At 42.9% G+C, this 17,339-nt stretch overlaps 1 protein-coding gene across 1 annotated transcript in view; it reads right to left on the bottom strand.

Moving 5' to 3' along the window:
* Window positions 1-206: 206 nt before the first annotated feature.
* The window catches only part of BMP6 (bone morphogenetic protein 6), an 87,605-nt gene continuing 70,472 nt past the window's right edge, over window positions 207-17,339 (bottom strand). Inside the window, exons 3-7 of the mRNA XM_077933299.1 lie at window positions 11,714-11,862; window positions 9,566-9,763; window positions 5,222-5,298; window positions 3,929-4,039; window positions 207-2,249 (exon numbers count right to left, since the gene is read on the bottom strand). Of these exons, the coding sequence (XP_077789425.1) occupies window positions 2,100-2,249; window positions 3,929-4,039; window positions 5,222-5,298; window positions 9,566-9,763; window positions 11,714-11,862 (685 nt within the window). The 3' untranslated portion in view covers window positions 207-2,099. The remainder of the gene's footprint in view (window positions 2,250-3,928; window positions 4,040-5,221; window positions 5,299-9,565; window positions 9,764-11,713; window positions 11,863-17,339) is intronic.

The following is a 17,339-nucleotide window of genomic DNA, read 5'->3' on the forward strand; positions in this document are numbered from 1 at the left end:
ACTGCTGTCATTTTGTGCTCTCTAATCATGAGGGATGTACAACAAAAAGCAATGGCACTATGTGTGCCTGCATTTATTATTGAACCATGCCATTTGTCAGGTAGTTTTTGACAGCTCAAAGACACAATAGTTCTGCTCAGCCATTTGCAAAGAGATTTGGCTCCTTTTGTGCAGACCCAGATCATGACCGGCCATCCCTTTTTAAAAAAAAAAAAATTTTTTTTAAATTCTTTTAAAACCTAGAGATGGGTTATTTTTGTTACTTCAGGGGCTGTAGTTTATTAATCATGGTTAAAGAGCCTCTTTCCAGGTAATATAGACAGAGGAACAAAACCTACCTATAAGTTTTTCCAGGTGGTCTTTCATTCTGAGTAGCTTCTCTCCAGCCAGTCCCCCTCCTTTCCAGTTTGGTATTCAATATGACAGACTTAAAGCCAAAGAATTTCTAGTGCAGGTACTGATAGACACTTAAACTACAGCAGCAAACTAGATGCTGGGGGAAAAAATCTGGTTTATATATAAACATTTATTGCCATTTTATTGGGGGAGTTTTCAGGTATGTACATAGGCTAGATGTTTTCTCTGTAGAAAGATGCTGTTGCCATTTGTTTGTTGCAGATGGAGCAATGCAACTTTCATTAGCCATATCTACATTTCTAATTTTTGTACTGTACTTTTGCCCTTCCTATTGAAGGCCAGAAAATGTGTCCAGCACAAATTGGGGGTGGGGGAGGAGGTGTAGAGTCAGGGGGTACATAACAGATAGGAAGAATGGAAATGGCTAATTGAGATATGGCAGATGTATCAGATCAACACACATGTTTCTGCCTTAAAGGGAGCCTTTATTCAACATGGTGACTTTTAAAAACCTAATGAAGCACAATCTCATGAACAGGCTGAACTGCAAGTCATGACTCCTGTAAAAATCAAGTGGTACAATTGTTTACACACACAATTTCTGAATAAATCTTTTTTTTACAAAAAAAGAAAATCTTGGTCTTGCTAATAGTACATCAAAATTACTATATCTGACAGTTGCAATAAATTATCATTTTCATTTATTTACAAGAGCAAAGTAGTCAAAGGGAAGTGCACTTTTCCTTGCCTTGGGGAAACCTTTCTCTTACATTAGAATGTAAGTATTGTATATACATTTTAAATGCATGTTTTTCAGAAGTGAGAGGTGCAAGTTTATTCCTGACCAACCAGATCAGAATCTGAAGAGTGCTTTTAATTGGGTCAGTGAGACTGAGTAACTTGCCACCTGCCAGTTCTCCTGCATGGTCTGCCCTACAACCTCTACCCCCCCCTCCCCACACACTTCTTTTTCCTCTTTAGTCAGGCTTTCAAAAGGAGGGGAAGGATCAAAACTAGCAAGAGGGAGAACTGTGGAATGTAAGCATAGAAATTGCCTTTAGAACAAATGTACAAGCTTCTTCCTGTTAGCCTGATGGGACAATTTAACCTCTAGAACACTTCCTTTTGTGATAGCTATAGGGGCACATTGCCAGTTATGTCCCTGTTGAAGGGCAAGGAACAAAACTTGCTTTTAACACAGTGTGTGTTGCAGAAACCTAAGTGCTGCAGTTCATACAAGGCACTTACCTTGCCAATCAACGTTCTCACCTACAGTTTGCAGGCCTTTAAAGTTAAGCAAGGAGAGCTTGGTTTGGCTACATGTAAGAATGGAGATTTTTGCCATGAATAGTGCATTTCATTTCTTAGCTACAGCCTCTGTTTTTTCCTTGTGGGCATCGCCACCAGGATTTGGCAGGTGCCTGCTTAGAGAAACAGAATTGAAGACTGAAATAGCGCGCAGGTTTTTGTCTGTACCTTTGCTGCTTCAGCCATGGTCCATACTTTATAATCCTCTTTGGTGTACTTAGAAATTAGAAGAACCAAAGGCTACCATTGTGCAAATACTTTAAAAGGGCAAGTAGCATTGGAGTCCCCTGCTTCTGCTTAAAAACAAACAACACCCAAAAAAATCCTCCTTAAGGCACAAATACAGTCTTAGGAGCTTCAGGTTTTTCCCTTTGAGGCACTGGATGGAAGTTATTTAGAAAGGCGCACCAGATCTTTCTGAAGATAACTTTTTGTCAGTGACATCCACAAGCTCTTACCACCATGTTCCTGTATTTTTTCAAAATGACATTGGAATTGTCATCGAAGTAGAGAACTGATATTGCATTCAGCTTCGTAGGGGCACAACATGGCTTAGGAACGTTCTCTGGATTCATAAGGTGAACCTGTTTTAAGTAAATTGACAAACATATTTGTAACTTCAGCCCAACTTGTTAATCTATCACATTTCTGAGCCTTACTCCAAGCAGCTTGGGGCAGTGTCTTAGCTCTTTTTTATCTCCATGGCCAACTCTGTGCCCTAAAGGTTAGACTTCTCAATGTATTGTTCAATTACCGTATTTTTCGCTCTATAGGACGCACTTTTCCCCCTCCAAAAATTAAGGGGAAATGTGTGTGCGTCCTATGGAGTGAATGCAGGCTCCTTGGCTTCAGCGATAGCAATGTGAAGCCTCTGAAGCCTCCCTCCGCGCTCCAGAGGCTTCGCATTGCTTTCGCTGAAGCCTGGAGAGCGAGAGGGGTTGGTGCGCACTGACCCCTCTCACTCTCCAGGCTTCAGGGATAGCCTCCTGAAGTCTTTGGAGCGCAGCACGAGTTCCCTTCGCTCCGGAGGCTTCAGGTTCCTTTTGCTGAAGCTGGGAGAGCAAGACTCTCCTGGCTTCAGCAGAGAGGGAGTGCTGCGCAGTGCCCCCTCAGCCAAGCGGGAGGAAAAATGGAAGGGGCTCCGTTTCTCCTGCCGCTTCGCTGAAGGGGCGCTGAGCAGAGAGGGGGAGAAATTTTTTTCCTTGTTCCCCCCCCCCCTCTAAAACAAGGTGCGTCCTATAGAGTGAAAAATACGGTAATCCTCCTTATCCCTTTGTCTCATGGTAGATTTCCACTGATGCCAATGGCAACTTCCCTGCAACCTAGGGAAGGTTAAGCAGTTTTTCTTGGCACTGTGGTAGGGCAAGGAAATATTAAATCCCCCCACGTGCAACGTGATCCTAGTTGCCTCCTACCTGTTAGAGATAAATATTTATTGGGACTTGGAAGTGGTATTTTTAAGCATCAAAGGTGTACTGTGCCCATAAGCTGCATGAAGGCAGTATTTTGAAAAGTGAAATTACAGTGGTGCCCCGCAAGACGAATGCCTCGCAAGACGGAAAACCCGCTAGACGAAAGGGTTTTCCGTTTTTGAGCTGCTTCGCAAGACGATTTTCCATATGGGCTTGCTTCGCAAGACGAAAACGTCTTGCAAGTCTTGCGATTTTTTTCCGCCCCCCCCCTTTTCTAAGCCGCTAAGCCGCTAATAGCCTTTAAGCCGCTAAGCCTTTAATAGCCGCTAAACCGCTAATAGCGCTAAGCCGCTAATAGGGTTGCTTCGCGAGCCGAAAAAACCGCTAGACGAAGAGACTTGCGGAACGGATTATTTTTGTCTTGCGAGGCACCACTGTACATTGTATGTCAAAGGTCTCTTAAAAAACTCTGCCTCCTCTCACCAGCATGAGAATCCCAGATCAAATTCCAACTCAGTTAGCCAAGTGTATTAGACTAAAGCAGCTGCTCTCTATCCAAAGGTTGGATAGAAAAGGTAATGGGGCTAATTTCTAATCCTGGAGTTGCTTTCCTCTCCCATCCTGCAAGTGCAATTCCTTGGTCATCCTCACTCACCCAAGGCCCAACCAAAAAATGCTGGATGAATTGCCCACCCCCACAACCCAGTCTTACATTGTGCCACTGATATGAAAGAGACAAATTGGAGCTTCTCTACTCCTCAAAACCACCATGTTAGTGGGAGGCGGGGAGGAAACCAGGCAGGGCGAACTGTTTTACAGCATCTGTGAGCTAAGCCAAGGCCTCTACTTACCAAAGTCTGCACAATGGCATGATTGGTGGCATTCATATGAGCATTGAGTGGGAAAGAACATTCTCCATCGCAGTAGTTTGCAGGATAGCCCTTGGGTGCAATTATCCAGTCCTTTATAAGAATAATATTACATCTATGAAGCATAACTATTGCAAAAGCATACAGGTTGGTCCAGTTCATCGCTTATCAGAACCCTCCCTGTGGCAGACCAACACGGCTACCTATCTGTTACAGAATACTTGTTAGAAGAGTCGTACCACTTCCTTATACACAAGCTTCTTATGTCCTGGCTTCAGTATTCAAGTATTGCCTGTAGGTACAGAGTATTATAAATATCTATGGAGCATGTATCAATGCCCTGTTTAATTCTCTCTGCACCCTCCTACACATATGTTCATATCTGCCAGCTCCTTTCCCATGTGTAGAGAGCTGTGCATGCCAAAAGCAGACATAAACCAGAACATACTCTTAACATGTTTACCTGACATTATATTTTATAATAAAAGTCTACGGTTACAGTAGCTAGTTAATACACACTAAACCATGGTTGCGGTGGGTTATACACTTGGGTTTAGCTCATGATGCAATACATTATGCTTCAACCCCCTTTTTAAAGGTGTGGGCAATCTGGGCTTGCACAAAATTGTGTGTTAATCTACTGAAGCTTCCAAGTGTTTTAAAGAGTTGGAACCATTTAACATGTGAAACCAGTGACAGTCAACCACTGGTTGATACTAGCATGTAAAACCCCCCGCATTTTTAGCAAGAACCATGCAGCACTTATAAGCTATGTTCAAAAAAGCCTTATGACTGGACTAGCTAACACACGTTGTGTTAAACATTGTACCATAATTATATACATTAGAAGACACATGGGTTCAATAGAGCAAAGAGGATAGAAGAAAGAGATCTCATTCTTCATGACTGCTATAGTGATTTTGGCTGCTAAAGTTAAAGGAACCAGCAACACAAGCCACATAAATAGAAACATTTTTTTAAAAAAGGTAATTTAAAATGGTGGAAGCCATCTTTAGTGACAATTGTGTGAAGCTTAAAAGCACTGATGGTGAGCCTATGGAATCGTGCTCTACATACTAAAATGTGATTATCTACTTAAAGCTGAATACAAAATAAACATCTGAAAGAAAAGGTAACACAGTGGAAGTAGACCTTCACCCCTCTTTCTTCCAAGATATGCTAACACAGAACTCAGTCTGGTGGTGAGAAAAATCTACTTTTGTGTTCTGAGCATTGTTTTCAGAGCATGTTTATGGACATAGAAACACCACATACCTGCCATCCCAAGTCCTGGAAGCTAACATAAAGTTCATGCTTTCTGCAAGCTGTTTTTAGGTCACTGCTGTTGTAATCTATGAGGAAGTATAAAGGGGAGGGGGATATATTTGAAACAACAAATAAAAAAAACGTATCACCATAACATGGCAGAGACATTTTGTGGCTTTAAAGCCTAATGCAGACCCAAAGCAAAATTCTCTCTCACTTTTCAAACTGTTATTTGAAATTAAACGAACACGCACAAGGTTTTTGCCAGCACCAACCTGGCCACAGAGGTTTACATCATATAGGGTACAGTGCTTCAGTTATCACAACCTAAGTCGTGATGGTGCCATCATCCTCATTACTACTAGTCGGATGCTTACAAAATTTTGTTGCAGCCTCTTGACACCTGTAATCTGCAAGGCTGCAGATATAGAGGCCCTTTGTTAACTGACTCAGTGCCACCAGACCGCAGAGAGGAGGACATGGGCAGCTTTCTAGATACCATCTTCCTATTGAAGTTGTTTGCAATTCCTCAGGGTCTCGAAGGAAACTTCTTTTTTAAAAAATCCAGTATTTACTTAAAGGGGAAAGTACAATGCTAAAAGCACATCAAGCGATCATAGAATCCAGCTGGGGCACAGTGTTTTGGCATCCCTCTGCCTCAAAATAAACCTAACCTAGAAACCACAAGAGATTGGGAGTTGTTTTAAAAAGAGAATAGTGTAAGAGCTTGGGGAGTGTTTCTTTTTTTAAAAAATATATTAAATCTTAAGAATTTCAATTTCAGATCTTCAGATTGACTCTGCTTGAATCACAAATTTAATCAACTTGGCAAAAGATGGTTAGCTAGTATAAGAATGCACTCCCCATCACTAGAGGTTTTTCGACAAGCCATTGGCTTTCAAACCAAGGCCACTTGTGCTTGACCAAAAGTGGAAAGCATGGTTAAATGCCTGCTTCTTGTACTTCCAGTCCAAGCTAGCAGCTGGAAAACAATCAGGAGAATCGTGTGGTGCAGTTTCAGGCCACATTTTACAGTTTTGGCCAACCTGGAGCCTTCCAGATGTTTTGGATAACAACTTCCACCATCCACACCCAACACTCGTCCACATTAAAAAGAACAACAAGGAAAACAACTTGTATATATAAAAAAGCAGCAATTAGGCAGCAAGTTGTAGCAGAAATAAAAGGGTGGAAATGAGCAAAAATTCGGTTGGTAACTATCAACCTAGAAAACAGATTTTTTTACATTTTGCACTGTTAACAAAGCACTGCAGACCCCTGTACTCAGCACTGGAATTCATTTGTGCAAAAGACAGGATTAAGTACTGTATTGGTACCTAATAATTCGGATGTGGTTGGTTCTGAACTAGTTTTTAACTTTAGTTTCAATGTCAGTTAATGGGAAAGTTTAAATTTGCATAAAAACTAAATATTAGAAGTTTACACAAATATAAATAGGTGCCATTCCTCCCAAGATGTGGGGAGCACCTTGGAGCGAACGTCCCTCGAAACTGAACCACAAGAAAGGTTTGTTCTAGTGTGAAATTTGGCATTTTCGTGGGCTGGACTTAAAATTTTTGAAAGCTTCTCTCCACTGAAAGTAGGTAAGCTATATTGGAGCTGATCCTTCCAAAACACATGAACTGCTCCTAATGAGCCCATTCACCAGATTCCACAATGTAATTAATATCCAGGATACATCAACATTGTTTTGAAAGAGATCTCTACGACTCTCCTTTTCTCAGGGTTTGCTTTAGCAGGCGATTGTTTTGAAGGATACAGCTGTTGTAAACTGATTAACCCACTTAACATAAAAGGAGTCAGCTTAGGAGAGATAATGCTTCAGTATACTCTCATATGCTGTACTTTGACAGTATACACAAAGAAGCAAGATGCACGCAACTTTAGACGCCTGTTCCTGCTGTGTCTTCTTTCCCAAGTTCTCTGGCCAATGGTGGAGAAAAACTTACGTCACTTTCAAATTCCTCTGATGAAAACCACAGAGGGCCGCTGAAGGTTTTGGAATGGGCACAAGGCCTTAATATCCTGAAATGTGTGATCGTACCATGGCATTATCAGTTCACCAACAGTTTGCAGTTAACTCAAAAGGAATCTGTGCTGCCTCAGACATCTCCAACACAAGATGTCAGTCAAGTTACAGTTCTGTCATAAAACCCTGGACTGATATACACGTTGACTGAACATCTTTTACACCAATGCTTTGAGAAAGGAGTAGGCATCCATACTGAGAGCACGAATCTATGGCTATAGTTACTGAATAAGCAAACTGACCTGCGCTGTCAGATAACCAAAACAAAATAATAAAATTCCTTCCAGTAGCATCTTAGAGACCAACTAAGTTTTTTATTGATATGAGCTTTCATGTGCATGCACACTTCTTCAGATACCACTTCTTCTTTCTCAAAGCATCGTAACTTCACTTCATACCACTTCATACCAATAACAAACGTAGTTGGTCTCTAAGGTGCTACTGGAAGGAATTATTTTATTTTGTTTCGACTACGGCAGACCAACACGGCTACGTACCTGTTGTCAGATAACCGGTTGCAAAGGTATACCAAACAGCCGTTTGTGTAGCATATGCAGTTGAATCAAGGCCAATGCTTAAATAAGCCATTGCAGCAAAGGAAACTTAACTGTCTTAAAAGCATAACAATTCACTGTTGTGTGTGTAGGAGTGGCACAGGGCTTTTTCGTTGTTGTTGCCTTAGACAAATTAAAACTCTGTGCCGGCTCTCAATGATCCACTGAGTAGTGTTAACAATAGCACAATAAATAACTGAGTAGGATGTTTTTACTGCCTGCCACGTCTTTATTTCCTCCCCGTTACAAATGAGTTGGAGCTCAACTGCTGTGACCTCAGCTAAAGGAAGCTCCTCTGACAGTGGGATAGGTTTAAAGCAAGGCACTCCTAAGCCGTCCCTGGGTATCTCCTCTGAACAGTTCAGACAGCAGCTCATTCTCTCTTCACAAGACAATTGCATAAGTGAAGCAGGTTAGCACCCTGGACAAATGCTTAGTTTGCCACTTTGGGCCTGGACTTGTATACATGGCTTATTACTTACTTGTCAAGTGGAATAGCATTAAACAGTCATTAAGGTAAAGGGGCCCCTGACCATTAGGTCCAGTCGTGACCGACTCTGGGGTTGCGGTGCTCATCTCGCTTTATTGGCCGAGGGAGCCAGCGCACAGCTTCCGGGTCATGTGGCCAGCATGACTAAGCCGCTTCTGGCGAACCAGAGCAGCGCACGGAAACCCCGTTTACCTTCCTGCCGGAGCGGTACCTCTTTATCTACTTGCACTTTGACGTGCTTTCGAACTGCTAGGTTGGCAGAAGCAGGGACCAAGCAACGGGCACTCACCCCGTCACGGGGATTCGAACCACCAACCTTCTGATCAGCAAGCCCTAGGCTCTGTGGTTTAACCTACAGCGCCACCCGCATCTCTCAAACAATCATTACTAGGCAGGTAATTAAAATGTGTTTTTAAGGCATTTGTTTAGAAGGACAGTAAGTTCTGGACTTTAAGGACAAAAGAAAATGAGCTGACTGAAAGACATATTGAGCAATGCTTGGTTTGTTTTTTGTAGATCAGAGCAGATACTAAAATACAGTGGTACCTCGCCAGACGAAAAGAATCCGTTCCGCGATTCTCTTCGTCTAGTGGTTTTTTCGTCTTGCGAAGCAACCCTATTAGCGGCTAAGCAGATTAGCGCGTTTAGCGGTTTAGCGTCTTAGCGGCTATTAAAGGATTAGCGGCTAAGCTGCTAAAAGGCTATTAGTGGCTTAGCGGCTTAGAAAAAGGGGGGGAAGCGGTGGGGGGGAATCGCAAGACTAGCAAGACGTTTCGTCTTGCAAAGCAACTCAGAAATGGAAAACCCTTTCGTCTAGCGGGTTTTCCGTCTTGCGAGGCATTCGTCTTGCGGGGCACCACTGTAATAAAAACAACAAAAGCAATTAAGCAAACCATTTTTCAGTTTTTCACACGTTTCAGTTTTTTATCACAAGGCAGCAGGATAAGTTTGGTCAGCTACCTCACCCTGCCTAATGGTAGGGCTCCTCTATCAACTTTGCCTTGGATAAACCATCATGATTTTGAGTGATGTCCCACTCTACACAAACTTGCAGAACAATGAGTTCCTGCTATCCAGGGAACAGATCCTCCCTTGGAGGGTCATCTAAACTTTTGTGACCATGAGAAAGAAATAAAAAAGAAGAAGAAATGAAACACTCGAACGATGATGTAAAGTGCTTGGGAAACGATAGCTGAAAAATAGTATTTTTTCCCCCTTTTCATTTTCACATAATCCAGGAGGCAATGAAAAGAGGTTACCTGTGATACTGGATACCCTGGAAACATCTTGAGGCTGGGTAGAGCGGTTTCGACTCTGTTCCCTCCGCCTGTTGGAGGCTGACCTAGCCGTCCGAACGTGAACCTCACTCACTTTGAAAAAAGCCACCATGAAAGGCTGTTTGTCATAAGGGCCATCCCGACCTATTAGTCCTGCTTCTCTAGGGTTTATACCGAGACCTATAAATTAAAAAAAAAAGTGGTGTGTCATATAAAGAGCACAGTGTTTCTGAATAGCTCTTTTGAGCAACGCAGCTGCTTTCCTACAACTAATGTTCTTCTGACCCCCCTCTTTACTTTCCCCCTCTCTCCTCCTCCTCTATAGCTGATACCATAGGATACTCTAATTTTCAGTGAAACTTCACAAGCTTCTTTAAGGCCACAAGTATACACAAGTGCTGTAAGAGGTACTTCACTCTGCTAATTTGCTAATTTAGGAGGAAACGAGTGGACAATATTAAGGAACAGGTCAGGGTTATGTGTACTCCATATTAAAAATAATGACAACTCTGGGACCTGGGCAAAAATGGCAAATTAATCAAATTCAACAAAAATTATTTTATCTCACAGCTCTTCTTATCTCGTAGCGTTTATTCTGGAGGGTTTATTATTTTGAACCATCTGTTCTAATTGCTTTAGCAATGGGGATGAGCAATGATTCTTCTCCACTCTCCAATTACCAGGCTTCAGAAAGCAGCTGTGAGCCAGACTAGATGCTGAGTGTTAGGTTGTGGGTGAACCTATCAGACGACACAGCGATTCTTCAAACAGCTCTTGTTTATTCACAGGCCAGAACAGAACTGAGCTGAAGGGTTCAGTCAGCCTGCTTATATAGAGCTCCAGTACAACGTTACTGTAACAACTTTCTAAAACTATCCAATCACTGAACGTCACTTTCGATCCTTCATTTGCATATCTATCTACAGTATCCCCCTGCTGGCCCAGGGTGAGAACTTCAGTACATAACACTGAGTATAAGGCAGCTTTGCATAGGAGCCAAATCCTAAGGGCTGAGGTCCCTTTGCATGCCCCAAGTAAAACATTTGAGCCCCCCTTCCCCCCCCCCCAGTTAATGGGCAATGCCATTCAAATGGTGTGTGTGCTGTGTCTTGTGATTGATTATGTGGGGCAAAGGGTTATGTATTCAGTGGTCTGTGTTTGCCTGAGCTTGAGTCTGAACTAAGGATTCTGAGCTTCTGTGTTCTGTTTCAATACATGGTGTTCAATCACAGAACATTTCAGGATTAGGGCCTCTGCCATTGGCCCTTGAACTCTGAGTCTTGATTCGCAGCTTGGAAGTTTAGACAGCCAATCACGGTGGGAGTGGTAGTGTGGCCCAGGCTTTCAGGAATGTATATAAGCAGTTGCTTTGCCCCTGTTTCCCAGTTATGTAGTTCAATAAAGGTTCTTGCTGTTATCGCTGTGTCTTGCGTCATGGCAACCCACCTACACTTCACAGGGCTTACCCACCCCCCACTTCCAATATTTGATTCAAGTTGGTACCCTTGCAGCTTCATATGCTCTATTGAATTCCACCAGAAGGCGAAATATATCATGTCAATCTCTGGGTCTCCAATGGCCCCAAATTATCTGTGGCATGTTGCAAAAGGGAAGCATGAGAGGAGAACTCCTAAAAACTTAGCACAAGTTCCTCTCCGTAGCTGCATCAGGAAAAGAGGTTGAAACACCGAGGGAATGTTATGCACTGTGGCATTTCATCAGCAGACGAGTAAACAGAAGGCCTCTTGGTCCAGTTGAAAGATACACAAAAATTGAGGAGCTCACATCACCCTCCCAGAAGACACTTCCACAGCCCCACACAGAGACCTGTGGGTATTATTTATATTTAAGAAAGACCTTGCTGTAAGTACCTTCCATAACCCCCAACCCCCCGCATCCAGAAGTCAGGCATTCCCAAAATTTCACAGCCACAGACATAGGGCATGCAGCCTAGAGAGCGCAGCTTTCCAATATGTGCAGTTGGATCCAGAGCCCGGCCATCACATCACAGCTGTGCGCTTGGCTACATTAGCCAGATCATCACATCACAGCTGAACACTATAAACAGAGCTTCCAATTAATGACTAGGACATTGGCCAGATGTTTAAAGTATGTTGGCCTGTTACCTACCGTCCCTGGTCACCACGCTCATCTGGAGTCCCAAGTTATGCTGAGGGTTTATCACCCACATGTTGCTGGTGGCAGTGATGTCAAACTCCAGCCAGCCTTCTTCGGAGGCCCATACTGCTCTGGTGTCCAGCAAAAACAGATCCGAATCTCTGAAGAAGAAGAAAGGGGAGGGAAGGAGGGAGGAGCAGAGAGAGCATTTTACTATTGTTCTGGTCCAAATTTCCCATTTGCTTTCACAGCTTCTTCGCTAGCAGGAGGCAATGTTAGAAACGCTTCTCAGCTGTCACTATAAATTTAAACACAGCCTTAAATCCTGATTTTACATGCATTCAACTGTTCCCTGCACAATCATCATCATCATCATCATCATATTATTACTATGCCACCCCTCAAACGAAAGAAGTATCCAGTCTCTTATTAATTCGTTTCCTCATTCTCTGACTTCCTCTACACCAGGGGTCTGCAACCCACGGCTCCGGAGCCGCATGTGGCTCTTTTACACCTTTGCCGCGGCTCCGGGGTGGATACTAGCGAGGGGAGGAGGCGCATTGTACGCCCCGACACTCCCCACTGTGGCGGGTGCTGTACTGGCTGTGACGTCGCATGGGGGCAGTACGTGTGTTAGTCCCGTCCCGACATCACCTTCCCGCCCGCTGTCAGATCACGGCTCCGGAGATTTATTTGTTTTAAATGTCGCAATGGTTTTGCGGCTCCCAGTTTTTTTTCCCTTCAGAAACGGGTCCAAGTGGCTCTTTTTGTCTTAAAGGTTGCAGACCCCTGCTCTACACCAAGCCATGGGCCTAGTTGGGCCTGCCAGCCCTCTTAAGTTGTCCCACAAGGCTGTTTGGGGAAACCATACACACCTGGCCAATCACCTGATGTAATCAGATGCCAGGCACGGGACAGTTAAAAGGATCTCTTATCCCCAAACTAAGCACCACAGACCTGTGCTTTCCTGCTCTCCCCTACCAATACACCACCGTACAAAACTCAGTGGGAACCACTGAGAGAGAACTGAACCATTTGCAGAACTGAACGACACTTGCATATTCCAGCCTGTTGCTTGCTCTTCAGGAGTTTGAAATGTGTGTTTGCAGAGGGAAACATATTTGGAACTGAGGAGGTTATGATTTATTTTTTAAAAAACAAAGCATAGAAATGGCACATGGAAAAAGTGTTACGCTCACACACACAAGCAAATTCTCCTCGCCAGATCAAGGAGCAACCACACTTTTGTTACGTATGCGTGTTTTGTTTTAGAAATGTGAAGCTAAGCCCTACAGTGAAGACAATGACCCTAGTTTAAGAGCCACTCTGCAAAATGACGAAATGTTTATACAAAGGGGCGATAAGGGAGTCTCTGAAATGGAGGGAACATTTTTTCCTCATGGGAAGATAGAACTTGATAAAAACTTCTTCTTTTTTTACCCAAAGTCATTGTTTCTACGTCCATTCACACAAGCATACAGCTTATCGGGAGCAATGTGTCAATGGCCTGACACATCAATCTGCTGTTTGAGTCTGTTAGCCCAAATTCAGTGGACTTACATGATGGCATTGGGAAATCCTATACGTACAGGAATGCCACAACCTGTCCCACTAATATTTACGGTTTTCAAACATTAATTCGCACAAAATGTGTTATTCCCTGTTCACTGGCTTGCCACTAAAAGCCAGGTGGATTAAATTAACATTTAAATCACCAATAGAGATGACTCATAGAAATCTTCACACAGCAAAGTCCGTTCTGCACTTTGAACCACCTTTCAGCAGCTCTGCATATTTAGACCTTCAGTTCGAAACTCCACCACTTTAGCCACAAGAGCAGCTGCTATGTATTTACAAAGTGACTGAAAGCTCTGCCTTTTCAAGTCAGGTGCAGATGCACAGTTTCCAAACTGATTTCCAAAAAAGCAAACAGGTCCCTGAGGGACTGGCGGTAAACTTTCTTAAGTACACTGACTCCTTCCCAATTCAGGTGTAAATACACACATTCTGCAAGTAGGTCCCCAAGCAGAAACACAACCCCCACCCCCGAGACCCACACCTGTTTGTTTGCAGTAGAATACAAACTAGAGGAGAAACCGGACCACACATACTCTAAAAACTATGCAGCTCTTTTCTGAAACAGCTGGCAGCATGCTGTGTTTTTCATGCCCGATTTCCACTCCTCATGACGACCTGGCCTAACCTTTCTTCATCACCTGCAATACAGAAGAATTGCCCTCTTGCTAAGAAAGATCCATCCATTCATAGAACCTTGTCTTGGTTTGTTATGTACTGAAGTTCTCACCCTGGGCCAGCAGGGGAATACTGTAGATAGTTTTCACTCAGGTCCACATATGCAAATAAGGGATTGAAACTGACGTTCAGTGATTGGATAGTTACAGAAAATGGTTACTGTTGCGTTCTAGTGGAGCTCTATATAAGCAGGCTGGCTGAACCCTTCAGTTCAGTTCTTTTCTGGCCTGTGAATAAACAAGAGCTGTTTGAAGAATCACTGTGTCGTCTGATATGTTCACCCACAACTTAACATGGTTCCTCCTCAAAAAAATAATAATCCTAGGAACTGTCATTTTACACCTCAAAGAGCTTCAATCTCCAACACCCTTAAACTACAGTTCCCAGGATTCTTTGGGGGAAGCCATCTAATTTAAACACATTGTGTTGAGGTGACATGTTTAGACGGCAAACCGTAGAGTTGGAAGGGACCCCAAGGGTCATCAAGACCAACCCCCTGCAACGCAGGAGTCTTTGGCCCAACACGGGACTCAAATCCACAACCATGAGATTTAAGAGTCTTAAATCTGAGCCATCTCCATTCACAAAGAAACACAATTCAGATTTTGCTCGCCAGGAGCTGTTCGCAGCATATACATTTTCACATCCCCTTCGCATGCAATCTTAGCCTAACCTACTTTACAGGGTTGTTGTAGCGATAAGAGTGTGCCACTAGCCTTCCCCGATTTATTATATTGGAGTAGAAGAGACATCTCATTAACGACTGGAGAAACACCAATGAGCGTTGGATATCTGCTTGGGAGGTTTCTGACACAGTATTAATTCAGCAAGGAGCCAGGAGTGAAACCAAAAGTAGACTGACCAGCTAGCTGAATCAAATTATATTGCTATGGGGGGCGGGGGGTAAACCTCTAACATTTTACTCTTCGATACTTGTACTTCCAGTTTACTTGGTAACACACACACCCCCGCCCGCCACTGCCCGCCTGGGAAAAGCTAATGTTTGAATAGCAGCTGGTTGAGGAACAACATTGGGCAGACGCCACAATTTGATTTTATCTGGACTGTTTGTCGATATGGCAGCTACCTGCAGTGGAAGTCTCCTGGAATGATTCGGCAGAAACCCCATTTAGTGAAGAGAGGATGTGAATTTACAGAGGGGAATCCTGGACTACAGGATTTGGACTATAAAGAAGAAGAGTAAAGACATAAAATCCACACAGAAACATTTTAATTGGACTTAAACTCACTTGCAGAATGAATGCAGAGGCTGTTGAAAATAATGAAGGATTAACATCAGAATGTATTAAGGGAATTATTGTAATACTTTGAAATGCAGTAGAACTATGAGATGATTAGGATTCCCTCCAATCTTGAAGCATGGGAAGTCAGCTAAAAAATAATAATAATTTATAATTAGGCATAATATTGGGATTGTTTGATTATTGGATATTTTGGATAATTTTGAATATATAATTTGGTTTGATTGGAAAATTTTAATACAGTGGTACCTTGGGTTAAGTACTTAATTCGTTCCGGAGGTCCGTTCTTAACCTGAAACTGTTCTTAACCTGAAGCACCACTTTAGCTAATGGGGCCTCCTGCTGCCGCCGCGCCGCTGGAGAACCATTTCTGTTCTCATCCTGAAGCAAAGTTCTTAACCCGAGGTGCTATTTCTGGGTTAGCGGAGTCTGTAACCTGAAGCGTTTGTAACCTGAAGTGTATGTAACCCGAGGTACCACTGTAAAACAGAGAGAGAGAGAGAGAGAGAGAGAGAGAGAGAGCGCGACTAGCCCAATGTCATCTGCTGAGCTCCATGGCTGACTCAGGATGTGAACCAGATCTCTTCAGTTCTAGCCTGGGCATTTTAATGCTGCTATACTACTCAATCAAAGAGAATATGGGAGCACAGCTTCTTGGGGATTGCCTACATACGTATGTTTATGTACGTATGTATTTGTGTGTGTACACACAATACACACACTGTTTTTACTCTTCAGTAAACCCCTTCAAGAATAAATAAGGTCATCAAACACATGAGCTAGAAAAAAAGAAAGCAGTGACCAGGACTACCTCAGCAATATGGACTCTGTTGCTGACACAGAAATCATTTATTTCTGGAATTTCTATCCCACAAGGCTCTTGAGAACGGAAAAATTAGCTTCAGCTTTTCGAGGGAAAATGTCCATTTGCTATTTTATAAATATCGCCTCTGAGCTACTATTCTTAAACAGATACATCCTGACACCTATTTAGAGCATTTGCAGGACAAGCACTTTTGCAACTGAAAATGACATTTCCCATGAAATCTAAACATTTCTTTTACTATAAAACTAAAACTTCTTTCTTTGGGCAAGAAGCTGGAAGATTTTAATTCATTCTAATCATTTATCTCAGCACCGATTATATTATAGAAATTTACGTAATTGGTGAAGTAGCTCCTGGTTTTGCTTCTATATTACTGAGGCAGCCAGATTAAAATAATTTTTCCTCTCTTCCTTGAGCACACATCACACCATGGAGCACTGCCACAGCAAAACATCAGAGCTATAAAAAGCTATATTTCATATATGCGTGTTTTTTTCTCAACATTGCCTACTTTCCTACACTCTCTATCCAGCCCTTCAGTTATGTATTTTTTCAACCAGGCAGAAATATCCCTGAAAATGCAGTGAGAACAAACAGAACACTTTCTTCAAGCCATTGAATTTCAGACAGGGTCCTCTTATTTTAATTATGGTTCTAAGGACCACAGTTTTTGGCCTGTCTTCAAAGGTCAGCATTACTCAGGTTCTTAACAGGACTATTACACATCAGCAGCCATTTACTGAGCCATTAATTATCCCAAACTCACTAAAAGGTACTTCATGCCGAACTTCTTTTTTCGTTTGTTTACTATTCTTCAACAACACGTTGACATAGCAGTCTAGACTGGGCACAGTGGTCACCACAGGAAGGATATTTTTTTAAACTTAAGTTATGAGAGTGTTTGTGGGCACAGGCTACTACTCTGCATTTAAATGCAAGCCGTATATATTAGTATATCCTTCCTGCGTTGGGCGAAATCTTTGACCTGCTAACTCCAGCAGCTATGGGCTGCCATGCGCCCGGATTTTCCTGGACGTTTTACCGATTTCAGCACGGACACTGCTGCCGACTGCGGTATTCTGGATATATCTGGGAAATCCTGGACGTACTGCAACCCTATTTTGGATTGGGAACTCAGGCACTGGTTTGGCTCAATTTCCTGTTGGGATGGGGGGGATTTAATACTGTTGAAGGTAAGGGTAAAGGGACCCCTGACCATTAGGTCCAGTCGTGGCCGACTCTGGAGTTGCGGCGCTCATCTCGCTTTACTGGCCGAGGGAGCCAGCGTACATGACTA

The sequence above is a fragment of the Podarcis muralis genome, chromosome 8, assembly GCF_964188315.1.
Source record: "Podarcis muralis chromosome 8, rPodMur119.hap1.1, whole genome shotgun sequence".
Classification (NCBI taxonomy): Eukaryota; Metazoa; Chordata; class Lepidosauria; order Squamata; family Lacertidae; genus Podarcis; species Podarcis muralis.